This window comes from Magnolia sinica, chromosome 19 (genome assembly GCF_029962835.1).
Source record: "Magnolia sinica isolate HGM2019 chromosome 19, MsV1, whole genome shotgun sequence".
Taxonomy (NCBI): domain Eukaryota; kingdom Viridiplantae; phylum Streptophyta; class Magnoliopsida; order Magnoliales; family Magnoliaceae; genus Magnolia; species Magnolia sinica.
Genome location: NC_080591.1, coordinates 9,079,244 through 9,100,340, shown reverse-complemented (window position 1 = coordinate 9,100,340; position 21,097 = coordinate 9,079,244). Strand labels below are relative to the sequence as shown.

At 44.3% G+C, this 21,097-nt stretch overlaps 1 protein-coding gene across 2 annotated transcripts in view; it reads right to left on the bottom strand.

The window, feature by feature from the left end:
* Nucleotides 1-1,452: 1,452 nt before the first annotated feature.
* LOC131235610 (uncharacterized) overlaps nt 1,453-21,097 on the bottom strand; it is a 40,201-nt gene continuing 20,556 nt past the window's right edge. Inside the window, exons 2-3 of one of the 2 annotated variants that reach the window (XM_058232863.1) lie at nt 20,485-20,680; nt 1,453-1,891 (exon numbers count right to left, since the gene is read on the bottom strand). In XM_058232863.1, the coding sequence (XP_058088846.1) occupies nt 1,627-1,891; nt 20,485-20,680 (461 nt within the window). In that variant the 3' untranslated portion in view covers nt 1,453-1,626. Of the gene's footprint in view, nt 1,892-20,484; nt 20,691-21,097 lie in introns of both variants that reach the window. The other variant, XM_058232862.1, reaches the window with a different exon arrangement.

Genomic DNA, 21,097 nt, shown 5'->3' with positions numbered 1-21,097 from the left:
CTGGACGGATTAGGCGAGGGGAGGACATAATCCACTTCCATACAAAGGATAGTCCACATCAAAGGTAGACCCCATATGATGGATGGCCCATATCAATGGTAAGCCCAAACGATGGCCAGTCCACATTAAAGACATGATAGAGAGTCCACATAAAAGGTGAGTCAATAGATGGCGATCATCAAAGGTGGGCCTCGCATGATGGATGACCCATATCAAAGGTGGGCCCCCCTTTGATTGCCCAACCCTATTGAATGGAAAATTTTAATCATCCCATCAATAGCTAGAAAAATTAACAGTCCACATTGATTATAATACAAGTACAAATATAGACTTAAGTTGTCCATGAAATGAATCCATTTTTTATTGTCATTTTTTTGATGAAATGCCGGGAGAAAAGTGAGATGTGATGTTGCGAGAATAATTCATGTTAATAATGCACTATGTCGCATCATTTCATAAAATTATTTTTCTCAATGATGACATTCAAACAACATTATAATAAAAAATGATAAAATAGACAGCATCAACTTTAAAATATGTGCATATAAAATTATTTTTTTGAAACTAAGTTTTTAAAGTTTTCTTTCGGAGAAACATTTGGTACAACGAAAGAATTTCTTTTAAGAGTGGCTACCAAACAGGCCCTTCCTCTCTTAAGCCATGTTTTATATATTTTAGAACATACGGACCAAAGTTGTATAATAATACATTTTTCTATATCATAGTAAACATCCACAGCCCTATCTGCGTTTGGCTTTCCACGGTGGCTCACTCCTAGATAATGATAAATCCAGTGAGGAAACTAACACATACAACCTAACTGTGGCCTGGACCATCTATACCACATGTTCATGGTCCTGAGCAAATAAATCAAAAGGTCCTGTTTCCTCTACCATGTTCGTAGTATAAGCTTATTCTACAATCTTTGCAGGTCGGGCCCATGCAGTATACGTATGGCATGGCCCCCTTCCAGAAGGGTAGCCCAACCATGAAAGTGGGAGGCCCAAAAATTCGTACCAATCCAAATCATCATGTGGGCCACCACAGGAATTCGGAGGTTCTTGCGTGGTGATTCATTGTTTTCTATGTTGGCCCACCCAATGATGATATAGGCCAGATTTTTTGAAAAATCCAATCACCATGGTGCGGCTCAGTGTTAGTGATCAAGGTTGGATCAGATAAAAAAAAATGGACCACCACTCAAAAACCTTCTATTCATGTGGTGGCCCACATGATGGTTGGATCTAGGCTTTTGGATGGTTTGGATGCGACTAAAACATCAGTTGGCCCCACACAGAAGTGTAGAATAAACCTTACTCCACGAACGTTTTTGAGGATACAGCTTGTGTACATTGGCAGCGTGCACGTTGCATAAAAAGGATTATGATAAAAAGAAGCCACAGTTAAAAAGAAGATTACGATTTTACAAAAAAAAAAAAAAAAAAATCCATCTTCAGCAAAATAACTTCCACAGCTATGCAAAAATACAGTTCTTATCACCCCCAAGAAAACAGTTCCATTTAACCCACCCATATAAAAGCTTATATAAGATTTTTAACAGTGTCAGATATTACAAGATACAACAACGAACACAAAACACCACAGACCTAGTTCCATTCGTCAGATCTAAGCATATCCTGTCATTCCAACCGTTGAGTTCGTCTTACTGGTTTTGCGGGCAGCCTGAGATGTAGCCCTGGTGAAGTACATGTAGTAGTACACATTGAGGATCATAGTAAAGACCACAAACACGGCTCCTGCTATAAATACCCCTTTCCGCAGCGACTCACAAGACCAGTTGTCGGCATAAAGAGCACTCCTGTACTTGGTGTGGTAAGCATTCTTTGCCGCTCCAGCAATTAGACATGCCTCCGCAATTAAGAAGGTTAACCTGCCAATCAGCGATTGCTAATTGTAATGCCCACTGAGGAAGTGAAAAGTGAATTTTACAATGTCGTCACTCAATAAATCAGTAAAAATATATAAAGGCAGAACTACAATTTGCAGATTCCAAGTGGACTCACTGTCGATGAAAACATCCAAACCTAGGAAACAGCCTAAAGCAACTAAGAAAGGTGAACCTAGTTCCTTTTTTTCCTTTTTGAACGTAGAAAGGGGAACATTGGTGGTAGCTAAGTACATGAAAAATATCTATCAAGGATCATGGAAATAAAACTAGTCAGATGTACCAGTAACTAACCCTCCAACTAGCACACTAGTCCCAACATGTCATACAAGCACAAGCCATCCATTGGACAACCATGAAAACAAACTGCTCCAGAAATCAGGCCAATCCACAAATCATGTGGGACGGTCTGTAAGAAGAAATGGATGGCCAGTCAATGTTGGTGCTTGACACATTCTGACTTGCCACGTGTTTGTCACGTTCCGACTTGCCATTGGTGTATGACTAGAACACATTCTGACTTGCACCCCAAAGAACACATTCCAACTTGCTTCGATTTGCCATGCATGTACAACTTTTTTATGTACCCAAACACTGGTCCACTGAAGATCACCTGGCCCAGAAATCAAGCTCATCCAACATCATGTGGCACACAACAAACAATGGGTGACCGCCAGTAGGATCCAAAGTATATATGTGGTCCACCTGGTGAGTGGATCAGCTTGATTTTCGTGGAAGGCAAACTTCATGGTCAGGCCAACATTTTGATGAGTTAGATGCCACACATGATTTGAGGTTCTGCACCAGTTGGAAGAGAGCTGTGAAAATAAGTCTGGACCAACTCAGGTACTTGATATAAATACAGGCAAGGAGCTTTGATAAGCACACATGCGTGTGCAATACAACTCATGTACAGGCAACACATGTACTAGCATGGCGTTGGTGCGAGATGCAATCCATCCATCAGGTTCGTCCAACCTTATACATGTTTGGCCAAAAATAAATGTGGTCCATTCAGCATGTGGGCCCCAATATTAGAAAAGGTGGAGGCCTTATAAAACTTCAGCAAAGTTTTTCAGAGTCGTACATTTGTTTTGCAAACCGTGGCCCACCTGACTAGTGGATCAACATGATTCCTGGTCTAGGGCATCCATGTAGTGGTGCCATGCCGATGGAAGGATTGGATCTCTGACCTATCATGCCATGATGGCACACTAGTGGCATGTGCATGAGCTTCATTGCATGCGCATGTGGGCTTATCAAAGCACAGCCAAGAGACATCCAATTTGATCAAACATAAAAACAACAAAAAAAATATATAGGATTGAAAGGCTGGTGCAAACATTCCTACACGTCTATGTGAAAATTTGTTAGACACATTGCTAAGTTAGGAGTCTAATTACAGTTTAGTTGTGTTAAAAGACTTTGAATGCCTTTTGGTCGGGAATTTCCGGAGTAGGGTGTGTGGGAGTCGCATCCTGATTCGGGAAGTTACTAGGTTTTCAGGAAAGACCAAGGTTCTGTTCAGATAATTCTAGTCAGTTTAAATCAAATAGTACACACCACGGTAACACTGTTGGCTGAAATCGAGGCAGGAAATGGATAGTAATCGATGATAATTTCGAGGAAGCTTGACAAGAAAGGATTAGTGTGCGCTCTCCTCAAGGAGACTTGCACACTTCCTAATTGGCATAGCTTTTCTCAGAGACATTTGATGGACAGAAAATATTGCAGATGGCATTTTGGAGTTGTACCCAAACTAGACAAAATAGAAATTCTAGGATTACTTCTGTAGGGACTGGACTGTAGTGTTTGCTACTTTCTTTGGATTAACTTATCCATGGCACACTTTTTCTATATGTGGCACACATGTACTAGATCAGTACTGATCATTAGGTAGGACTTTCTTTTGACTGTATTGGAGGACTTTTGGTTCAAGAAAATGGATGGCCATAAAAGAAATTTTTTGTAAACCTCGAACCTACATTTGTTTGTTGTTTCCTCACGAGCTTCTTTTTTTAAAAAACCAGAGACCTTCCCAGGCTGGCATGCCATCAACTGCTATCACCTTTTAAAGGAGAAATGACAACTTGCACTTATCTTTAGGAGAAGAAATTGCACCTCATCTCGGACTCCATCTACCTTCTGTTTTTTTTTTCTTTACCTTATTTCTTTTCTTCACCTTCTCCAACCCTAAAAACCCACATTCACCTTCTTCAAGAATCATACTCCAAAGATTATTAAATTCATGTCACGTTTTCTACCCTCTAGTTTAAGTTAAGGCCATGTGACCTTACAACCTTCACTTTGACCATTAGTAACAAGGGAACTCCATATGATGTGTCCACCCCCTTCCATGTCGTGTCACTTGCAAGCACATTCCCTTTCAAAGGAAGCATAGTATCCTTGAGCCTTAAGATAGTATTGGTGAGGTCCTTTCTATAGGTAAGCTAGACTCAAACCTGAGCCCTCAAATGTTGAAACTCGTCCTATCTTCCATCGAGCTACGGGCTTCAACCTGACCGGTGAGGCCTTCAAACGTTGATCTTGTGGACCCAAATGTGGATAAACTATGCCCCCCAAAACTACCTATAATGAAAGTCGGATGCCATCAATCTTTGTTCTTTTCTGTTGAGCATCAACTTCACTACACTTTCTTCTTAACCATCTATTCTAATGCCACTAAGCAAAGGGTTGGAATGTCCAGGTCTGCGAGGAATACCAAATCCTAACATCATGGGCCCACAGGATCTGGCAGTATCTACACAATCTTGGGGCCTTTGCACAAAGCCAAAGATGGACAGTGCACATCCAATGATCCACCTAATCACTACGGGGATAGAGACGAACAGATCACCCTTCCGATTCTATGGTTAAGATGGCCCTCGGATTATGATCAACAGCTTTGATTGTCCAAAGGTAGGCCAGATGGATAAACTGAGTATAAACTCTCCTTGTCAGAAAACGAATTGATGCAACAAAGAAAACTAACACATAAAACACAAAAGATTTACATGATTCGGCATTGTGCCTACTCCACAGATGAACCCTTGTCGAAAACACTAATTCTCAAAAGGATTACCACCCTAATAATAACCCCCCAAAATGTGAAAAAAAAAAAAAAAAAAAAAAAAAGGTTTCTTGCCATCACCACATGTGCGATCAGTGCATAGATATGCGCATATGCGATCGCATATTCACATATACAACCACACTTCAATTATGTGCTTGGGTGCTGTTCTGATACAGCACGAGAAGCCTATGGCGTATGCCTCGCGCTAGCTCAAGATCCACGAGCTGAACTATCTCACCCATGATCTGGAACTAGCAGCAGTTGTCTTCGCACTGAAGGTGTGGAGGCATTATCTTTATGGGGTTAGGTTCGAACTCTTTTCGAACCATAAGAGCTTGAAGTATTGTTTTCGCAGTCCGAGTTGAACATGTGACAGAGGCGATGGATGGAATGGTTGAAGGATTATGACTTCGACCTTCAGTACCACCCGGGTAAGGCGAACGTGGTGACGGATGCGCTTAGCCGTCAGCCACAAGGCCTGGTGACACGGATGATGGTTCGAGAGTGGCAAATGCTCGAGGATGTTTCAGAGTTTGACTTTAAGTTCGGTCTGCAGTCTTTCATGGTTCAGCTTTCGAACTTGTCAATTCAGCCATCTTTGGTTGCTAGGGTGATCAAGGCTCAGCAGACGGACGAGTCACTTCAAGAGTACCAAGCAGACGCAGCATCCATGGAGCAGTCAGACTGGCAGATTGGTTTCGACAGTGGATTACACTTTAGAGGCCGATTGTGTGTACCGGACGTGTCGAAGTTGTGTTGTGATCTGATGACCAAGGCACACCGATTGAGACTTACCATCCACCCGGGCTCCACGAAGATGTATAGAGATATGAGGAGGTAGTATTTTTGGTCGGGGATGAAACGCCAAATTGCTAGCTTCGTGGTCGAGTGTGACACTTGCCAGCGTGTCAAGGATGATAACCAGAGACCCCCTGGTCCCTTACAGCCGTTGAGCATTCCAGTTTGGAAGTGGGCGCATGTGTCGACAGATTTCATCGGAGGTTTACCGAGGACTCAGCGCGGTTACGATACCATCTGGGTTGTCGTTGATCATCTGACGAAGTCGACTCATTTAATTTCGATGCGTGCTTCCTGGACTATAGACTGGCTTGCAAAGGTATTCATCGAGGAGATAGTGAGACTGCACGGCATTCCGATTTCAATCATTTTTTACCAAGACCCCATATTTACATATCAGTTTTGGATGAGTTTCCAACAGACGATGAGGTCTACTTTGTATCTCAGTACCGCTTATCATCCGTAGACGGATGGGCAGACCGAAAGGGTCAACCAGATCTTTAAGAATATACTCAGAGCCTGCGTGATTGACTTTGCGGGTAGTTGGGACGAGCATTTGCGCCTTGCCGAGTTTGCGTACAACAACAGTTATCAAGCGACTATCGGCATGGCTCCTTTTGAGGCACTCTATGGTAGACCGTGCAAATCTCCTAGCTGTTGGACCGAGGTTGGAGAGCGTCGTCTCCAAGGTCCCGAGCTTGCGCAGCAGACATCAAAGATTGTGGATATTATCAGGCAAAGGATATGCACAACTTAGAGCCAGCAGAAGAATTTTGTTCATCGTCGGCATCGACCCCTCGAGTTTGCAGTTTGAGACATAGTATATCTCAAGGTCTCACCTATGAAGGGCGTGGTTCGAGTTGAAGCGAAGGGCAAGCTTGCCTCGAGATTTATTGGACCTTTCGAGATTACCGAGCGTGTGGGCGCTGTGGCCTACACGCTTGCCTTACCTTCAGAGTTGTCCGGGATCCACGATGTGTTCCATGTATCTATGTTGAGGAAGTGTGGGTCGGACATCATTCCAGTGATCGATTGGCAGCCCCTTGAGGTCCGTGAGGATGCTTCCTACATCGAGCAACCGATTCGTATCCTTGCTCGGAAGGAGCAGGTTCTCAGGATCAAGGTCATTCCCCTGGTAAAGGTGCAGTGGAGTCATCACTTGGAAGCTAAGGCGTCTTGGGAACGCGAAGCCGAGATTAGAGAGCGTTGTCCCCATTTGCTTGATGCTTGATTGATTATATGATTGTATGCATTGCCTTCTCTATTGATGATTGCTATATATGATGATGGTGTTTCTGCATTTTCATTGTCCTGGATTAGGTAAATTTTGTGGACGAAATTTCTTTGTTGGTGGGGAGAGCTGTAAAACCCTAACGCAAGTGTGCACGCCGTTTCTTTAGATCATGCGGTCCTACCGGTCGAATCCCGGCGGTCCGCGACCTTTGGTTAGTATTTGTGGTCGTCCTTGAGTTCGGTCACGTTGACTCGACTCGGATCGACCCGAAACCTATGTCATCTTGTCCGTATCGGCGCCGCGGTTCCAACGCCGTATCTCATGCATGAATCCGACGTGTACATCATAAGTTGTGGGCAACGTTCGATTTGGGCCTTTGATGTGTGATGGTGGACCCCACCCCACACGTTTTCCTAAGTGCTTGTGTAAGGATGATGTCACCCTATAGTAAGTTTGCTAAAAAGCCTACTAGCCTACCACCCTAAGACCTATTAAAGCCTAGCACTTTGTTATTGTCATCATAAGACATCATGGTTTCTCTAACCAAGGAGAGAGGCAATGATTGCCTCCTTACAACTCCCTCCCTCTCTCTCTTTCTTCTCATTCTCTCTACCTCTCCCTCTCCTCTCCCTTTGCTAGGATGTCCCACCTCCCCTAAAAATTTCAGCCCTCTCACCTCCCAACACATCCTAATCCACCCATCATCAATCAATCTCAACCATTGAACCATGATCCTTGAAGCTTCTTAATGCTAGTGGTGTAGCTTTGGAGTTGTTTTGATAGGTGGGTAGGTTGCATTGTTTAAATTTCAGATTTCTTCTTCTTCCTCTTGATTCTTCATTCTCCTTCCATTGATGGAGCTTGTGGGACCCATCAAGTGATGATGGTGGCCCCCAAGACTCCATGAATATGGCTCGGCCCACCTTGTCATGCCCCAGACTCGGTGATCGAACTCACAAGGAACCCGATAGTCGGTTCCTACCGCAACAGCCTCTGTAGTACCCCATTCTCGGCTCCTGAGACAGGTTCCGGTCCTGGGATCCTACAAGGAGGATTTTCATATCACAATTTCAATCCAATTGAGCATACCAAAGATCATAGCAAGTAAATCTCAGAAAATAAATAAGGAACACACTGCAAAATCCTCTAAGAATTTAAACTTTACAGGTACAAGGCTCAAAAGGAAATACATAATATAGAAAGAATGGAAGGAAAGGTCTGCAACAGGTCCTCAGCTCACGCCAATCCAATCCACAGCTCCTCCGCTACTGCACTGACTTAGGATCTCCTGCACGCATCAATCGTGCATAAGCTTATAGAAAGCTTAGAGGGCGGTGTGAGTGTGTGACAATGGTGTTCGGAAGAATAAGGAGAATGCAGAAGGAACCAATGAACAAATACCAACACCTCCAGCCGTACCGAGGCTAAGTTATGAATGCAGTAAGCCGTACCAAGGCTATGCAATGCAATACATGAATACTGGGCACCATACCAAGGCGATGCAATATAAGGCTTATATAGCCGATGCAAATGTAATGCGAAGTAATGTCAGTCCTCATATCCAATCCACATATCAAGTACAGTTCCATCATAAGGAATCCACCGGGGTCAAGTACACTGCTAGATGACTACCGCTCTGCAAGACCCGCACAGTCAAACGAGCGTAGGAGACCTCACTACCCGCCTGTGGACAGCCAATCACCAGTGAGGCTCGACGGTAGCGGACCCATTTCACGAGCTGGTCAAACTCAGCCTAACTATGCCCCCTCACTCAGGCAGGTAAGGCCAAACCTCATCTCAACTGACCTCGCAACAATGGGAGCCGCGGCCTAACAGTATAAGACCCTCGTGTGCTCATGTTTTCCACTCAGTCTTGGTGTTGACGTGTCTCCTCGGCATCGTGGAAGTTTAGGGGCTTTCACCTAAAGACATCCTATGCGCCCCAAATGCTCAAGTATCATTTTCGATGTCCACATACGGTCATCCACAATATCTCTATGGAGACTACGGCCCTGATGAAGCAAGGGCGAATATCCACATGCTATGCAATGCCAGATGCATGAATTACACAATCAACCATGCATTAATCCCAAGCATCCACCGTGCTCAAGAAGGTAAACTCCATCGCTCGGGGAGATACCAACATGTCCTACACAATGGCACAACCATGGCCAATCATACCTCAACCAAGCATGCATATGATGCGTATGGGAGTGGGCCATGAAGATGAATAAGGGTCCCAATGAGGTGAATGAGAAGATGTACTCTACCTAACCATGAAGGGTCTAGGTACTTAACCAATTCCTCATAAGGAATACAACCTCTAGTGGGGGCCCATTTACCTGGGGTAGCCCACGAGACTAAGCATATAAGGCTAGGGCCTAAATAATATGGAAACGGGCCTAGCAAGAGACTAAGGTGGGCATTCAACCACACTTAGCAAATAATGGATCTAGAGGGGTCCAAATGCGGACTTTCAACCACAATTGCCCCAAGGCGTCTGATCCAGAAACCACATAAACATAAGGCCCAAGGCCCATATCCAAACCATATGCACATAGGTCCCACAAAAGGCATAAGGAAGTAGGCCCAATATTATCTCTAACAATCATGGCCCAGGGAGAGGAACCAAGGCCCAAAGCCCAAGTCCTCAGGGTCATAGAGTCCAAGCATTTAGATGGACTTAGTGGGCAGCCCATGTATACAAATACATGGCCCAAAACAAGTTTTTTTTTTTGAGGGGTGGAATGGGCCTCATTACATCAGCCCAATAACTAGTCATTTAAGTGGGCATTCAAGGGCCCAAATCCACCTTTTCCTCAGCCCATACATCCAGCAAATGGTGGAAGGTCAGCCCATCATTTTGCTAGCTAAGGTGAGACATTCCAGCCCGACCTGGGCCCGCTAGGAAGCCCCAAAATCTGATACGCATTGGGTCCCACAAATGGTTATCAAAGGTGGCCCAAAACATGAATTAATTAAGCCCAAATAATTATACCAAGGTATAGGTGAGGAACAAGTACCCAATTTATCAATGTGGTGGGCTCCCAATTCCAATAAAAATTCAGCCATACATTGTGTATTTAAATGGCCATGGCTGGACTTTTAGTCCACTAAATCTTCTGGGCCTATTGAGGCCCAAAAACATGTCAAAATACTTGGGAGTTACTCCCATAGTGTCCATCAATACATCATAAGGGCACCACCAATTTGGAGATAGGGATTTGGCACTGAGAAAGGTGGGTCTGCTGCTGGACTGCAGGCCCAGCAGCAGCCCCAAAAGGGTAGGGGCGTCCCAGGCCTGGGCGATCCAAGGTGTGGACGGTTTGGGCCCCATACACATGCAACAAGGTAGGCTCCCACGTCCCAAGTGAGCCCCACATGGGATGTCCACCTAGGGTGGACCCAACCCATACGGGCCCCACAAATATGGAGGGACGACGTGGATGAAAGACATACATCATGGTGGGCCTGGCCAAGGACGGCCAACCCATGGTGGACATCCACTAGCTGGACGTCCATCATGGATGGCTGGTCCAGTTGGTTAGCCCCACAAAAATAGCCCCTCGTGGCCTCTGGATCATCACAATGTAGGCCCCACAGATATACATAAAAGCCCAAATGGGTTGGGCCCAATTATCTCTTCAAACACAAAAATACAGCAATGTAGAAAAATTCCAGCAATGTTCATGTGGTTATACTAATTTGGGCTCCCCAATGGAGTGGGTCTAGGGTCTCCCAAATTATCTGAAATTGGGGGTCAAGGTCCCTTATCAAGTCTAGAACAAGGTGGGACCCAGAAAGGTGGCCCACCATCAGAGAAAATATTTTAAAATTATGGGTTACAACAGCCTGTATTGCTGGAAATTACAGCAAAAATCTGATTGAACACCCATGTTGGCCCACTCTTTTGGAGGCTCAGATGGGGTCAGTTGGGGCTGAAATTTGGTAGGCTTATAGGTGTGACATACATCTTCAAGAATCACATATTGGATGGTATCAACATCCCCACCAAATGACCAAAAATCAAGCCCCAAGATGGCCCAAAATCTGTCCAGACAGTCTGGACAGCAACCTATGTCTGATAAAAATAAATTGCAAACATTATTTAAATGGGGATTTAACCCCAGAAAATTATGGTGTGGTCCACCCAAGTGGGCCCCACAAATATCCAAACCATCCCATCATCTAAATCATCCTTGCATGCACCCCATTTTGGTGATTTTAGAGGCCACACGTCCAAGGGATGGACTGTGAAAAATGTCCTTCCTCTATGGACGGTTTGGATCTTGTCGCTCCACAAGATGGGTCACACACTCATGATCAGAAACTTCTAATAATAAAAGGAGAAGAAAACGGCCACAAGAGAAGGGTCTCCGCCTCAATGAGGCTCTTCCCTTCATCACACACATACATAGACATTTCATTACCATAAGATGTACAATCTACATGATCAAGGCTATTTATTGAGATCTATGGTGGAGATCCAATCTCCACCAAGGATCAAGGGTCTAGATGACCCAATGATCCCTGATCTAAGGAAGAAAGGAGCATGAAGGAATCCATGGAGAATGGTCCCTTGCATGCACATGCATGCAATGGAGGATAGGCTTCGAGCCATATTCATGGAGTCTTGGGGCCACCATCATCACTTGATGGGTCCCACAAGCTCCATCAATGGAAGGAGAATGAAGAATCAAGAGGAAGAAAAGGAAATCTGAAATTTAAGCAATGCAACCCACCCACCTATCGAAACAACTTCAAAGCTACACTACTAGCATCAAGAAGCTTCAAGGATCATGGTTCAATGGTTGAGATTGGTTGATGATGGGTGGATTAGGAGGTGTTGGGAGGTGAGAGGGCTGAAATTTTTGGGGGAGGTGGGACATCCTAGAAAGGGAGAGGAGAGGGAGAAGTAGAGAGAATGAGAAGAAAGAGAGGGGGAGGGAGTTGTGGGGAGGCAATCATTGCCTCTCCTTGGTTAGAGAAACCATGATGTCTTATAGTGACAATAACAAAGTGTTAGGCTTTCGTAAGTCTTAGGGTCGTAGGCTAGTAGGCTTTCTAGCAAACCTACTATAGGGTGACATCATCCTTATACAAGCACCTAGGAAAACGTGTGGAGTGAGGTCCATTATCACACATCAAAGGCCCAAATCGAACGTTGCCCATAACTTATTATGTACACGTCAAATTCACACACGGGACGCCGCGTTGGAACCGCGGCGCCGATACGGACAAGATGGTATAGGTTTCGGGTCAATCCAAGTCGGGTCAACATAATCGAACTCAAGGATGATCGCAAACACTACCCGAAGGTCACGGGCCACCAATATTCGACCAGTAGGACCGCGTGACCTAAAGAAATGGCGTGCACACTTGGGTTAGGGTCTTACAGCTCTCCTTACTGATAAAGAAATTTCGTCCTCGAAATTTACCAAATCTAGGACAATGAAAATGCAGAAACATCATCATATATAGCAATCATCAATAGAGAAGGCAATGTATACAATCATATAGTCAATCAAGCATCAAACAAATGGGGATAACGCTCTCTAATCTCAGTTTTGCGTTCCCAAGACGCCACAGCCTCCGAATGATGACTTCACTGCACCGTGGAGCAGTCAGACTGGTAGATTGGTTCCGACGGTGGATTACGCTTTAGAGGCCGATTGTGTCCCAGACGTGCCAGAGTTGCGTCATGATCTAATGACCGAGGCACACCGATCAAGACTTACCATCCACCCGGGCTCCACGAAGATGTACAAAGATATGAGGAGGCAGTATTTTTGGTCAGAGATGAAATGCCAGATTGCTAGTTTTGTGGCCGAGTGTGACACTTGCCAACGTGTCAAGGCCGATCACCAGAGACCCCCTGGTCCCTTGCAACCGTTGAGCGTTCCAGTTTGGAAGTGGGAGCATGTGTCGACGAATTTCATCGCGGGTTTGCCGAGAACTCAGCGCGGTTACGATACCATCTGGGTTATTGATCGACTGATGAAATCGTCGCATTTCATTCTGATGCGTGCTTCCTGGTCTATGGACCGGCTTGCGAAGGTATTCATCAAGGAGATAGTGAGGTTGCACGACATTCCGATTTCGATCGTATCTGACCGAGACTCCAGATTTACGTCTCAATTTTGGAGTTTCCAGCGGACGATAGGGACCACTTTGCATCTCAGCACCGCTTATCATCCGCAGACGGATAGGCAGACCGAAAGGGTCAACCAGATCCTTGACGATATGCTCAGAGCCTATGTGATTGACTTTGCGAGCAGTTGAGACGAGCATTTGTGCCTTGCCGAGTTTGCGTACAACGACAGTTATCAGGCGACTATCGGCATGGCTCTTTTTGAGGCATTATGATAGACCGTGCAGATCTCCTAGCTGTTGGACTGAGGTTGGAGAGCGTCGTCTCCTAGGTCCCGAGCTTATGCAGCAGACGTCAGAGATTGTGGATATTATCATGCAGAGGATGCGCACAGCTCAGAGCCAGGAGTACAGTTTTGCTCATCGTCGGCGTCGACCCCTCGAGTTTGCAGTTGGGGACATGGTATATCCCAAGGTCTCGCCTATGAAGGGCATGGTTCAATTTGGAGAGAAGGGCAAGCTTGCCTCGAGATTTATTGAACATTTCGAGATTACCGAGCTCGTGGGCGCTGTGACCTATAGGCTTGCCTTACCTTTAAAGTTGTCCGGGATCCACGATGTGTTCCATATATCTATGTTGAGGAAGTGTGAGTCGGACATCATTCCAGTGATTGATTGGCAGCACCTTGAGGTCCGTGAGGATGCTTCCTATATCGAGCAACCGATTCGTATCCTTGCTCGGAAGGAGTAGGTTATCAGGACCAAGGTCATTCACCTGGTAAAGGTGCAGTGGAGTCATCATTCGGAAGCTGAGGCATTTTGGGAACGCAAAGCCGAGATTAGAGTGTTATCCTCATTTGTTTGATGCTTGATTGACTATATGATTGTATGCATTGCCTTTTCTATTGATGATTGCTATATATGATGATGGTGTTTTTGCATTTTCATTTTGTCCTGAATTTGATAAATTTCGAGGACGAAATTTCTTTGTTGGTAGGGAGAGCTGTAAGACTCTAACCCAAGTGTGCACGTCGTTTCTTTAGGTCACGCGGTCTTACCAGTCGAATCCCGACGGCTCGCGACCTTCGGGCAGTGTTTGCGGTCGTCCTTGAATTCGGTCACGTTGTCCCGACTCAGATCAACCCGAAACCTATGCCATCTTGTCTGTATCAGCGCCTCGGTTCCAACGCCGCATCCCGTGTGTGAATCCGACATGTATATCATGAGTTATGGGCAACATTCGATTTGGGCCTTTGATGTGCGATGGGACCCCACCCCACACGTTCTCCTATGTACTTGTGTAAGAATGATGTCACCCTATAGTAGGTTTGCTAGAAAGCCTACTAGCCTACCACCCTAAGACCTACTAAAGCCTAGTACTTTGTTATTGTCACCATATGCCATCATGGTTTCTCTAACCAAGGAAAGAGAGGCAATGATTACCTCCCTACAACGCCCTCCCTCTCTCTCTTTCTTCTCATTCTCGCTACATCTCCCTCTCCTCTCCCTTTGCTAGGACGTCCCACCTCCCCCAAAAAAATTTCAGCTCTCTCACCTCCCAACACCTCCTAATCCACCCATCATCAACCAATCTCAACCATTGAACCATGATCCTTGAAGCTTCTTGATGTTAGTGATGTAGCTTTGGAGTTATTTTAATAGGTGGGTGGGTTGCATTGTTTAAATTTTCGATTTCTTCTTCCTCTTGATTCTTCATTCTCCTTCCATTGATGGAGCTTGTGGGACCCATCAAGTGATGATGGTGGCCCCAAGACTCCATGAATATGGCTCGAAACCTATCCTACATTGCATGAATGTGCATGCAAGGGACCATTCTCCATGGATCCCTTCATGCTCCTTTTTTCCTTAGATCAAGGATCATTGGGTCATCTAGACCCTTGATCCTTGGTAGAGATTGGATCCCCACCATAGATCTCAATAAGATAGACTTGATTATGTAGATTGTACATCTTATGGTAATGAAATGTCTATGTATGTGTGTGATGAAGGGAAGGGCCTCATGGAGGCGAAGACCCTTCTCTTGTAGCCGTTTTCTTCTCCTTTTCTTGTTAGAAGTTTCTAATCATGAGTGTGTGGCCCACCTTGTGGACCAACAAGACCCAAACCGTCCATAGAGGAAGGATGTTTTTCACAGTCCATCCCTTGGACGCGTGGCCCCTAAAATCACCAAAATGGGGTGCATGCAAGGATGATTTGGATGATGGGATGGTTTGGATATTTGTGGGGCCCACATGGGTGGACCACAGCATAATTTTCTGGGGTTAAATCCCCATTTAAATAATGTTTGCAATTTATTTTTATCAAACATATGTTGCTATCCAGACTGTCTGGACAGATTTTGGGCCATCTTGGGGCCTGATTCTTGGTCATTTGGTGGGGATGTTGAAACCATCCAATATATGATTCTTAAAGGTGTGTCTCACCTATAAGCCTACCAAATTTCAGCCCTAACTGACCCCATCTGAGCCTCCAAAAGAGTGGGCCAACATGGGTGTTCAACCAGATTTCTGCAATAATTTCCAGCAATACAGGCTGTTGTAACCCATAATTTAAAAATATTTTCTCTGATGGTGGGCCACCTTTCTGGGTCCCACCTTGTTCTAGACTTGATAAAGGACCTTCACCCCCAATTTCAGAATTTTCGGAGACCCTGGACCCACTCCATTGGGGAGCCCAAATTAGTACAGCAACATGAATATTGCTGGAATTTTTCTACACCGCTGTATTTTTGTGTTTGAGGAGATAATTGGGCCCAGCCCATTTGGGCTTTTATGTATATATGTGGGGCCCACCTTGTGATGATCCAGAGGCCACAAGGGGCCATTTTTGTGGGGCCAACCAACTAGACCAGCCATCCATGATGGACGTCCAGCTAGTGGACGTCCACCATGGGCTAGCCGTCCTTGGCTAGGCCCACCATGATGTATGTCTTTCATCCACGCCGTCCCTCCATATTTGTGGGGCCCATGTGGGTTGGGTCCACCCTAGGTGGACGTCCCATATGGGGCCCACTTGGGACGTGGGAGCCCACCTGGGACGTGGGAGCCCACCTTGTTGCATGTGTATGGGGCCTAGACTGTCCACACCTTGGACCGCCCAGGCCTGGGATGCCCCTGCCCTTTTGGGGCTGCTGCTAGGCCTGCAGTCCAGCAGCAGGCCCACATTTCTGAGTGTCAAATCCTTATCTCCAAATTGGTGGGGCCCCTATGATGTATTGATGGAGACTATGGGAGTAACTCCCAAGTATTTTGACATGTTTCTGGGCCTCAATAGGCCCAGAAGATTTGGTGGACTAAAAGTCCAGCCATGGCCATTTAAATACACAATGTATGGCTGAATTTTTATTCGAATTGGGGGCCAACCACATTGATAAATTGGGTACTTGTTCCTCACTCATACCTTAGTATAATTATTTAGGCTTAATTAATGCATGTTTTGAGCCACCTTTGATAACTATTTGTGGGACCCAATGCATACCAGATTTTGGGGCTTCCTAATGAGCCCAGGTCGGGCTGGAATGTCTCACCTTGGCCAGCTAAATGATGGGCTGACCTTCCACCATTTGCTGGACTTATGGGCTGAGGAAAAGGTGGATTTGGGCCCTTGAATGCCCACTTAAATTACTAGTTATTGGGCTGATGTAATGGGGCCCATTCCACCAAAAAAAAAAAAACTTGTTTTGAGCCATGTATTTGTATACATGGGCTACCCACTAAGTCCATCTAAATGCTTGGACTCTATGGCCCTTAGGACTTGGGCTTTGGGCCTTGCTTTCCCTCCTTGGGCCATAATTGTTAGAGGTAGTATTGGGCCTACTTAGGACGCGGATTGTGTCCTACCCCCGCCTGGACGGTAATCCATCCAGGCAGGGCTCTGTGGGGCCCAAAGTGATGTAAGTATTTTATCCACGCCGTTAATCGCTTTTATTAGACCATTTTAAGTTATGATCCAAAGAACGAGATAGGTCCACAGCTCCAGTGGACCTCACCAAAGGAAGCTGCAGTGATAATGACACCCACCGTTGAAACCTTTATGAGGGCCACTGTGATGTTTTTTTACCATCCAACCTATTAACAAGGTCATGTAGACGTGGATGAAGTGAAAACACAAATATAAGCTTGATCCGAAACTTCTCCAACTCCCAAGAACTTTAATGGTGGACGTTCAATCCCCACTTTGTGGTCCACTTAAGAGTTCTACCTGCCTAATATTTTGCATCATATCTTAATATGATCTAAGAAAAACAATTAACGGCGTGGATAAAACACTTACATCACTGTGGGACCCACAGAGCCCTGCCCAAACGGATTACTGTCCGGGCAAGGGTAGGATGCAATCCGCGTCCACTTCCTTATGCCTTTTGTGGGACCTATGTGCATATGGTTTGAATATGGGCCTTGGGCCTTATGTTTATGTGGTTTCTGGATTAGATGCCTTGGGGCAATGGTGGTTAAAAGTCCCCATTTGGACCCCTCTAGGTCCATTAGTTGTTAAGTGTGGTTAAATGCCCAACTTAGTCCCTTGCTAGGCCCATTTCCATATTATCTAGGCCGTAGCCTTGTATGCTTAGTCTCGTGGGCTACCCCAGGTAAATAGGCCCCCACTAGAAGTTGTATTCCTTATAAGGAATTCGTTAAGTACCTAGACCCTTCATGGTTAGGTGGAGAGTACATCTTCTTATTCACCTCATTGGCACCCTTATTCTTCTTCATGGCCCACTCTCATACACATCATATACATGCTTGGTTGAGATATGATTGGCCATAGTTGTGTCATTGTGTAGGACATGTTGGTATCTCCCCAAGGGATGAAGTTTACCCTCTTGAGCACGGTGGATGCTTGGGATTGATGCATGGTTGATTGTGTGATTCATGCATCTGGCATTGCATAGCATGTAGATATTCGCCCTTGCTTCATCAGGGTCGTAGCCTCCACAGAGATATTGTGGATGGCCGTATGTGGACACCGGAAATGATACTTGAGCATTTGGAGCGCATAGGATATCCCTGGATGAAAGCCCCTAAACTTCCACGGTACCGAAGAGACACCTCAACACCGAGACCGAGTGAAAAACATAAGCGCACGAGGGTCTTATACCGTTAGGCTGCGACTCTCACTGTTGTGAGGTCGGTTGAGATGGGGTTTGGCCTTACCCACCTGAGTGAGGGGGCATAGCTAGGCTGAGTTTGACCAGCTCGTGAAATGGGTCCGCTACCGTCGAGCCTCGCTGGTGATTGGCTGTCCACAGGTGGGTAGTGAGGTCTCCTACGCTCGTTTGACTGTATGGGTCTTGCAGAGCATCAGTCATCCAGCAATGTACTTGACCCCAGTGGATTCCTTATAATGGAACTATACTTGATATGTGGATTGGATATGAGGACTGGCATTACTTCGCATTGCATTTGCATTGGCTGTATAAGCCTTATATTGCATCGCCTTGGTATGGTGCTCAGTATTCATGTATTGTATTGCATAGCCTTTGTACAGCTTACTATATTCATAACTTAGCCTTGGTACGGCTAGAGGCGTTGGTATTTGTTCATTGGCTTCTTCTGCATTCTCCTTATTCTTCTGAACACCATTGTCACATACTTACACCGCCCTCTAAGCTTTCTATAAGCTTATGCACGATTGATGCGTGCAAGAGATCCTAGGTCAGTGCAGTAGCGAAGGAGCTGTGGATTGGATTGGCGCGAGCTGAGGACCTGTTGCAGACCTTTCTTTCCTTTCTTTCTATATTATGTATTTCCTTTTGAGCCTTGTACTTGTAAAGTTTAAATTCTTAGTGGATTTTGCAGTGTGTTTCTTATTTATTTTCTGAGATTTACTTACTATGATCTTGGGTATGCTCAATTGGATTGGAATTATGATATGAAAATCTTCCTTGTAAGATCCCAGGACAGGAACCCGTCTCAGGAGCCGAGAATGGAGTACTACGGAGGCTGTTGCGGCCGAAACCGGCTATCAAGTTCCTTGTGAGTCCGATCACCAAGTCTGGAGCGTGACAGGAGATAACCCTAGCATTGTCTGCGATGTAGTTAATAGACACCTATGCAATGAGGACACATAAGGTGTTTTTTTTTTCTTTTTAATTGTCATGTGTCAACACCTATGTGTCTGCAATCTGCATGTCCAACATTCATGGACAAAACTCATACAAAATAATGTAGTTTATTTCCAGGACTCACTTACGTATAACTTATTTTATGATAATTTCTATATATTTTTTGGATTATTTACATAGATACTATTGCAATATACTATAATATATATAATATTTTATTATTTAGAACAATTACACAAAAATGTTAGTGAATGGAACTTATGAAGCCACCACTCCACGCCACATATGCTTGTCTACAAGCTACATAACCAGAAACCCACTTATTTTAGGATAATTTCTATATATTTTTTGGATTCTTTACATAGATACTATTGCAATATACTATAATATATATAATATTTTATTATTTAGAACAATTTCATGAAAATGTCAGTGAATAGAACTTATGAGTTATGAAGCCTTAGCCACCCCTCCACCACATATGCTTGTCTACAAGCTACATAGCCAAAAACCTACTTTCCCTTGCAAATTCCGATCTCTAACATCCAACTTCAAACGTTTATGAACTACCATAAATCTTGTAAATAGGATATTTCTCATACCTGTTTCTAGCATCATTTCCCGCATTTATTTCTCAGTTATAACTTACAACTGTGGTCTAGAACATAGTTCTAAAACTCGGTTCAACTCCAAACTCCTACGAGTCAACTCGAATCAACCAGATTTCGAGTCGAGTCTCTTAGAAACTCGCTGGAGAGCATGACTCGATTGAGACTCGACAAGACTCATTGAGTCAACTCAAAAACTTGATCGACTCGATTCAGCTCGGCATGACTCAACCAAGTTACTCGACTAGTCAACTATTTTGACTTCTTAAAATAAAATAAAATAAAATAAAATAAAAAAGTAATATGGCATGCAGCAGGAATCAAACAGGGAACCTCAGCCAAGGAAGTCCATAGTCACTACCATTGCTCCAGTAGATGCAGTTTTGTTTTTCTTGGATATTTTAATAATTTATAACTTTCAAATAAATTTAAGATTTTCAACCCCTGCCAATTAAAAACTCGGTCGAGTCATCAAGTTTTTTTTTTTTTTTTTTTTTTTGTTTTTAATAGCTTGTTAGTACACCCACTGTCAGATCACACTTCACGAGTCATCAAGTTGACCCGAACCGGCTAGACATCAAATAGAGTCGAGTCCAGGTTTTAAAGTTTTTTAACTATGGTCTAGAATATATTTAATAATGAAAGATCTTGAGGGTAGAACAGTAAGGTACTAGAAAACAGAAAGCTTACCATGAAGAGGCAAAATAGATAATGGCCCAGGCTCGATTTCCACCAGGGGCTAAAGGTCTCCCAAAACACATGCACTTTGTGACACCCATCATCAATGATTCACTTGAGAGAAGAAACAAGAAAGATCCAACCCCATAGCCAGTTGCAATGTCTGAGTCATAAACACAGTACGAAGAATTATTGGATTCATCATGATGTATGGTACCCTGCCATGCATTAAAAAAAAAAAAAAAAAATCATATTAAGGGAAGAGCAAATTGTGTCATGAATGGTAAAGATTTAACAAGTAAGAAAAAGTTCTAAGTTCATTAAAGGACAGATGTAAACATTGAATAGAACACTGTTTAGGTTTGATCACGTAATAGTACCAATACAATAACATTTCAAGGGTAACTCCAAGCCAACCTCTTTCAGAACAAATAATATGAACTTACATGCAATTATATACATCATATATGTTAACTGGGTACATGTAAGATATTGTCTATAGCTTATATCAAGTACAGGCATGATGCAAAACCCATCATGATGACGATGACGATGATGATAAGAAGTGTCATAAGCCATTTCATAACCTGTGTTACCTGGGTACATCAACAAGTACGACAAGGGT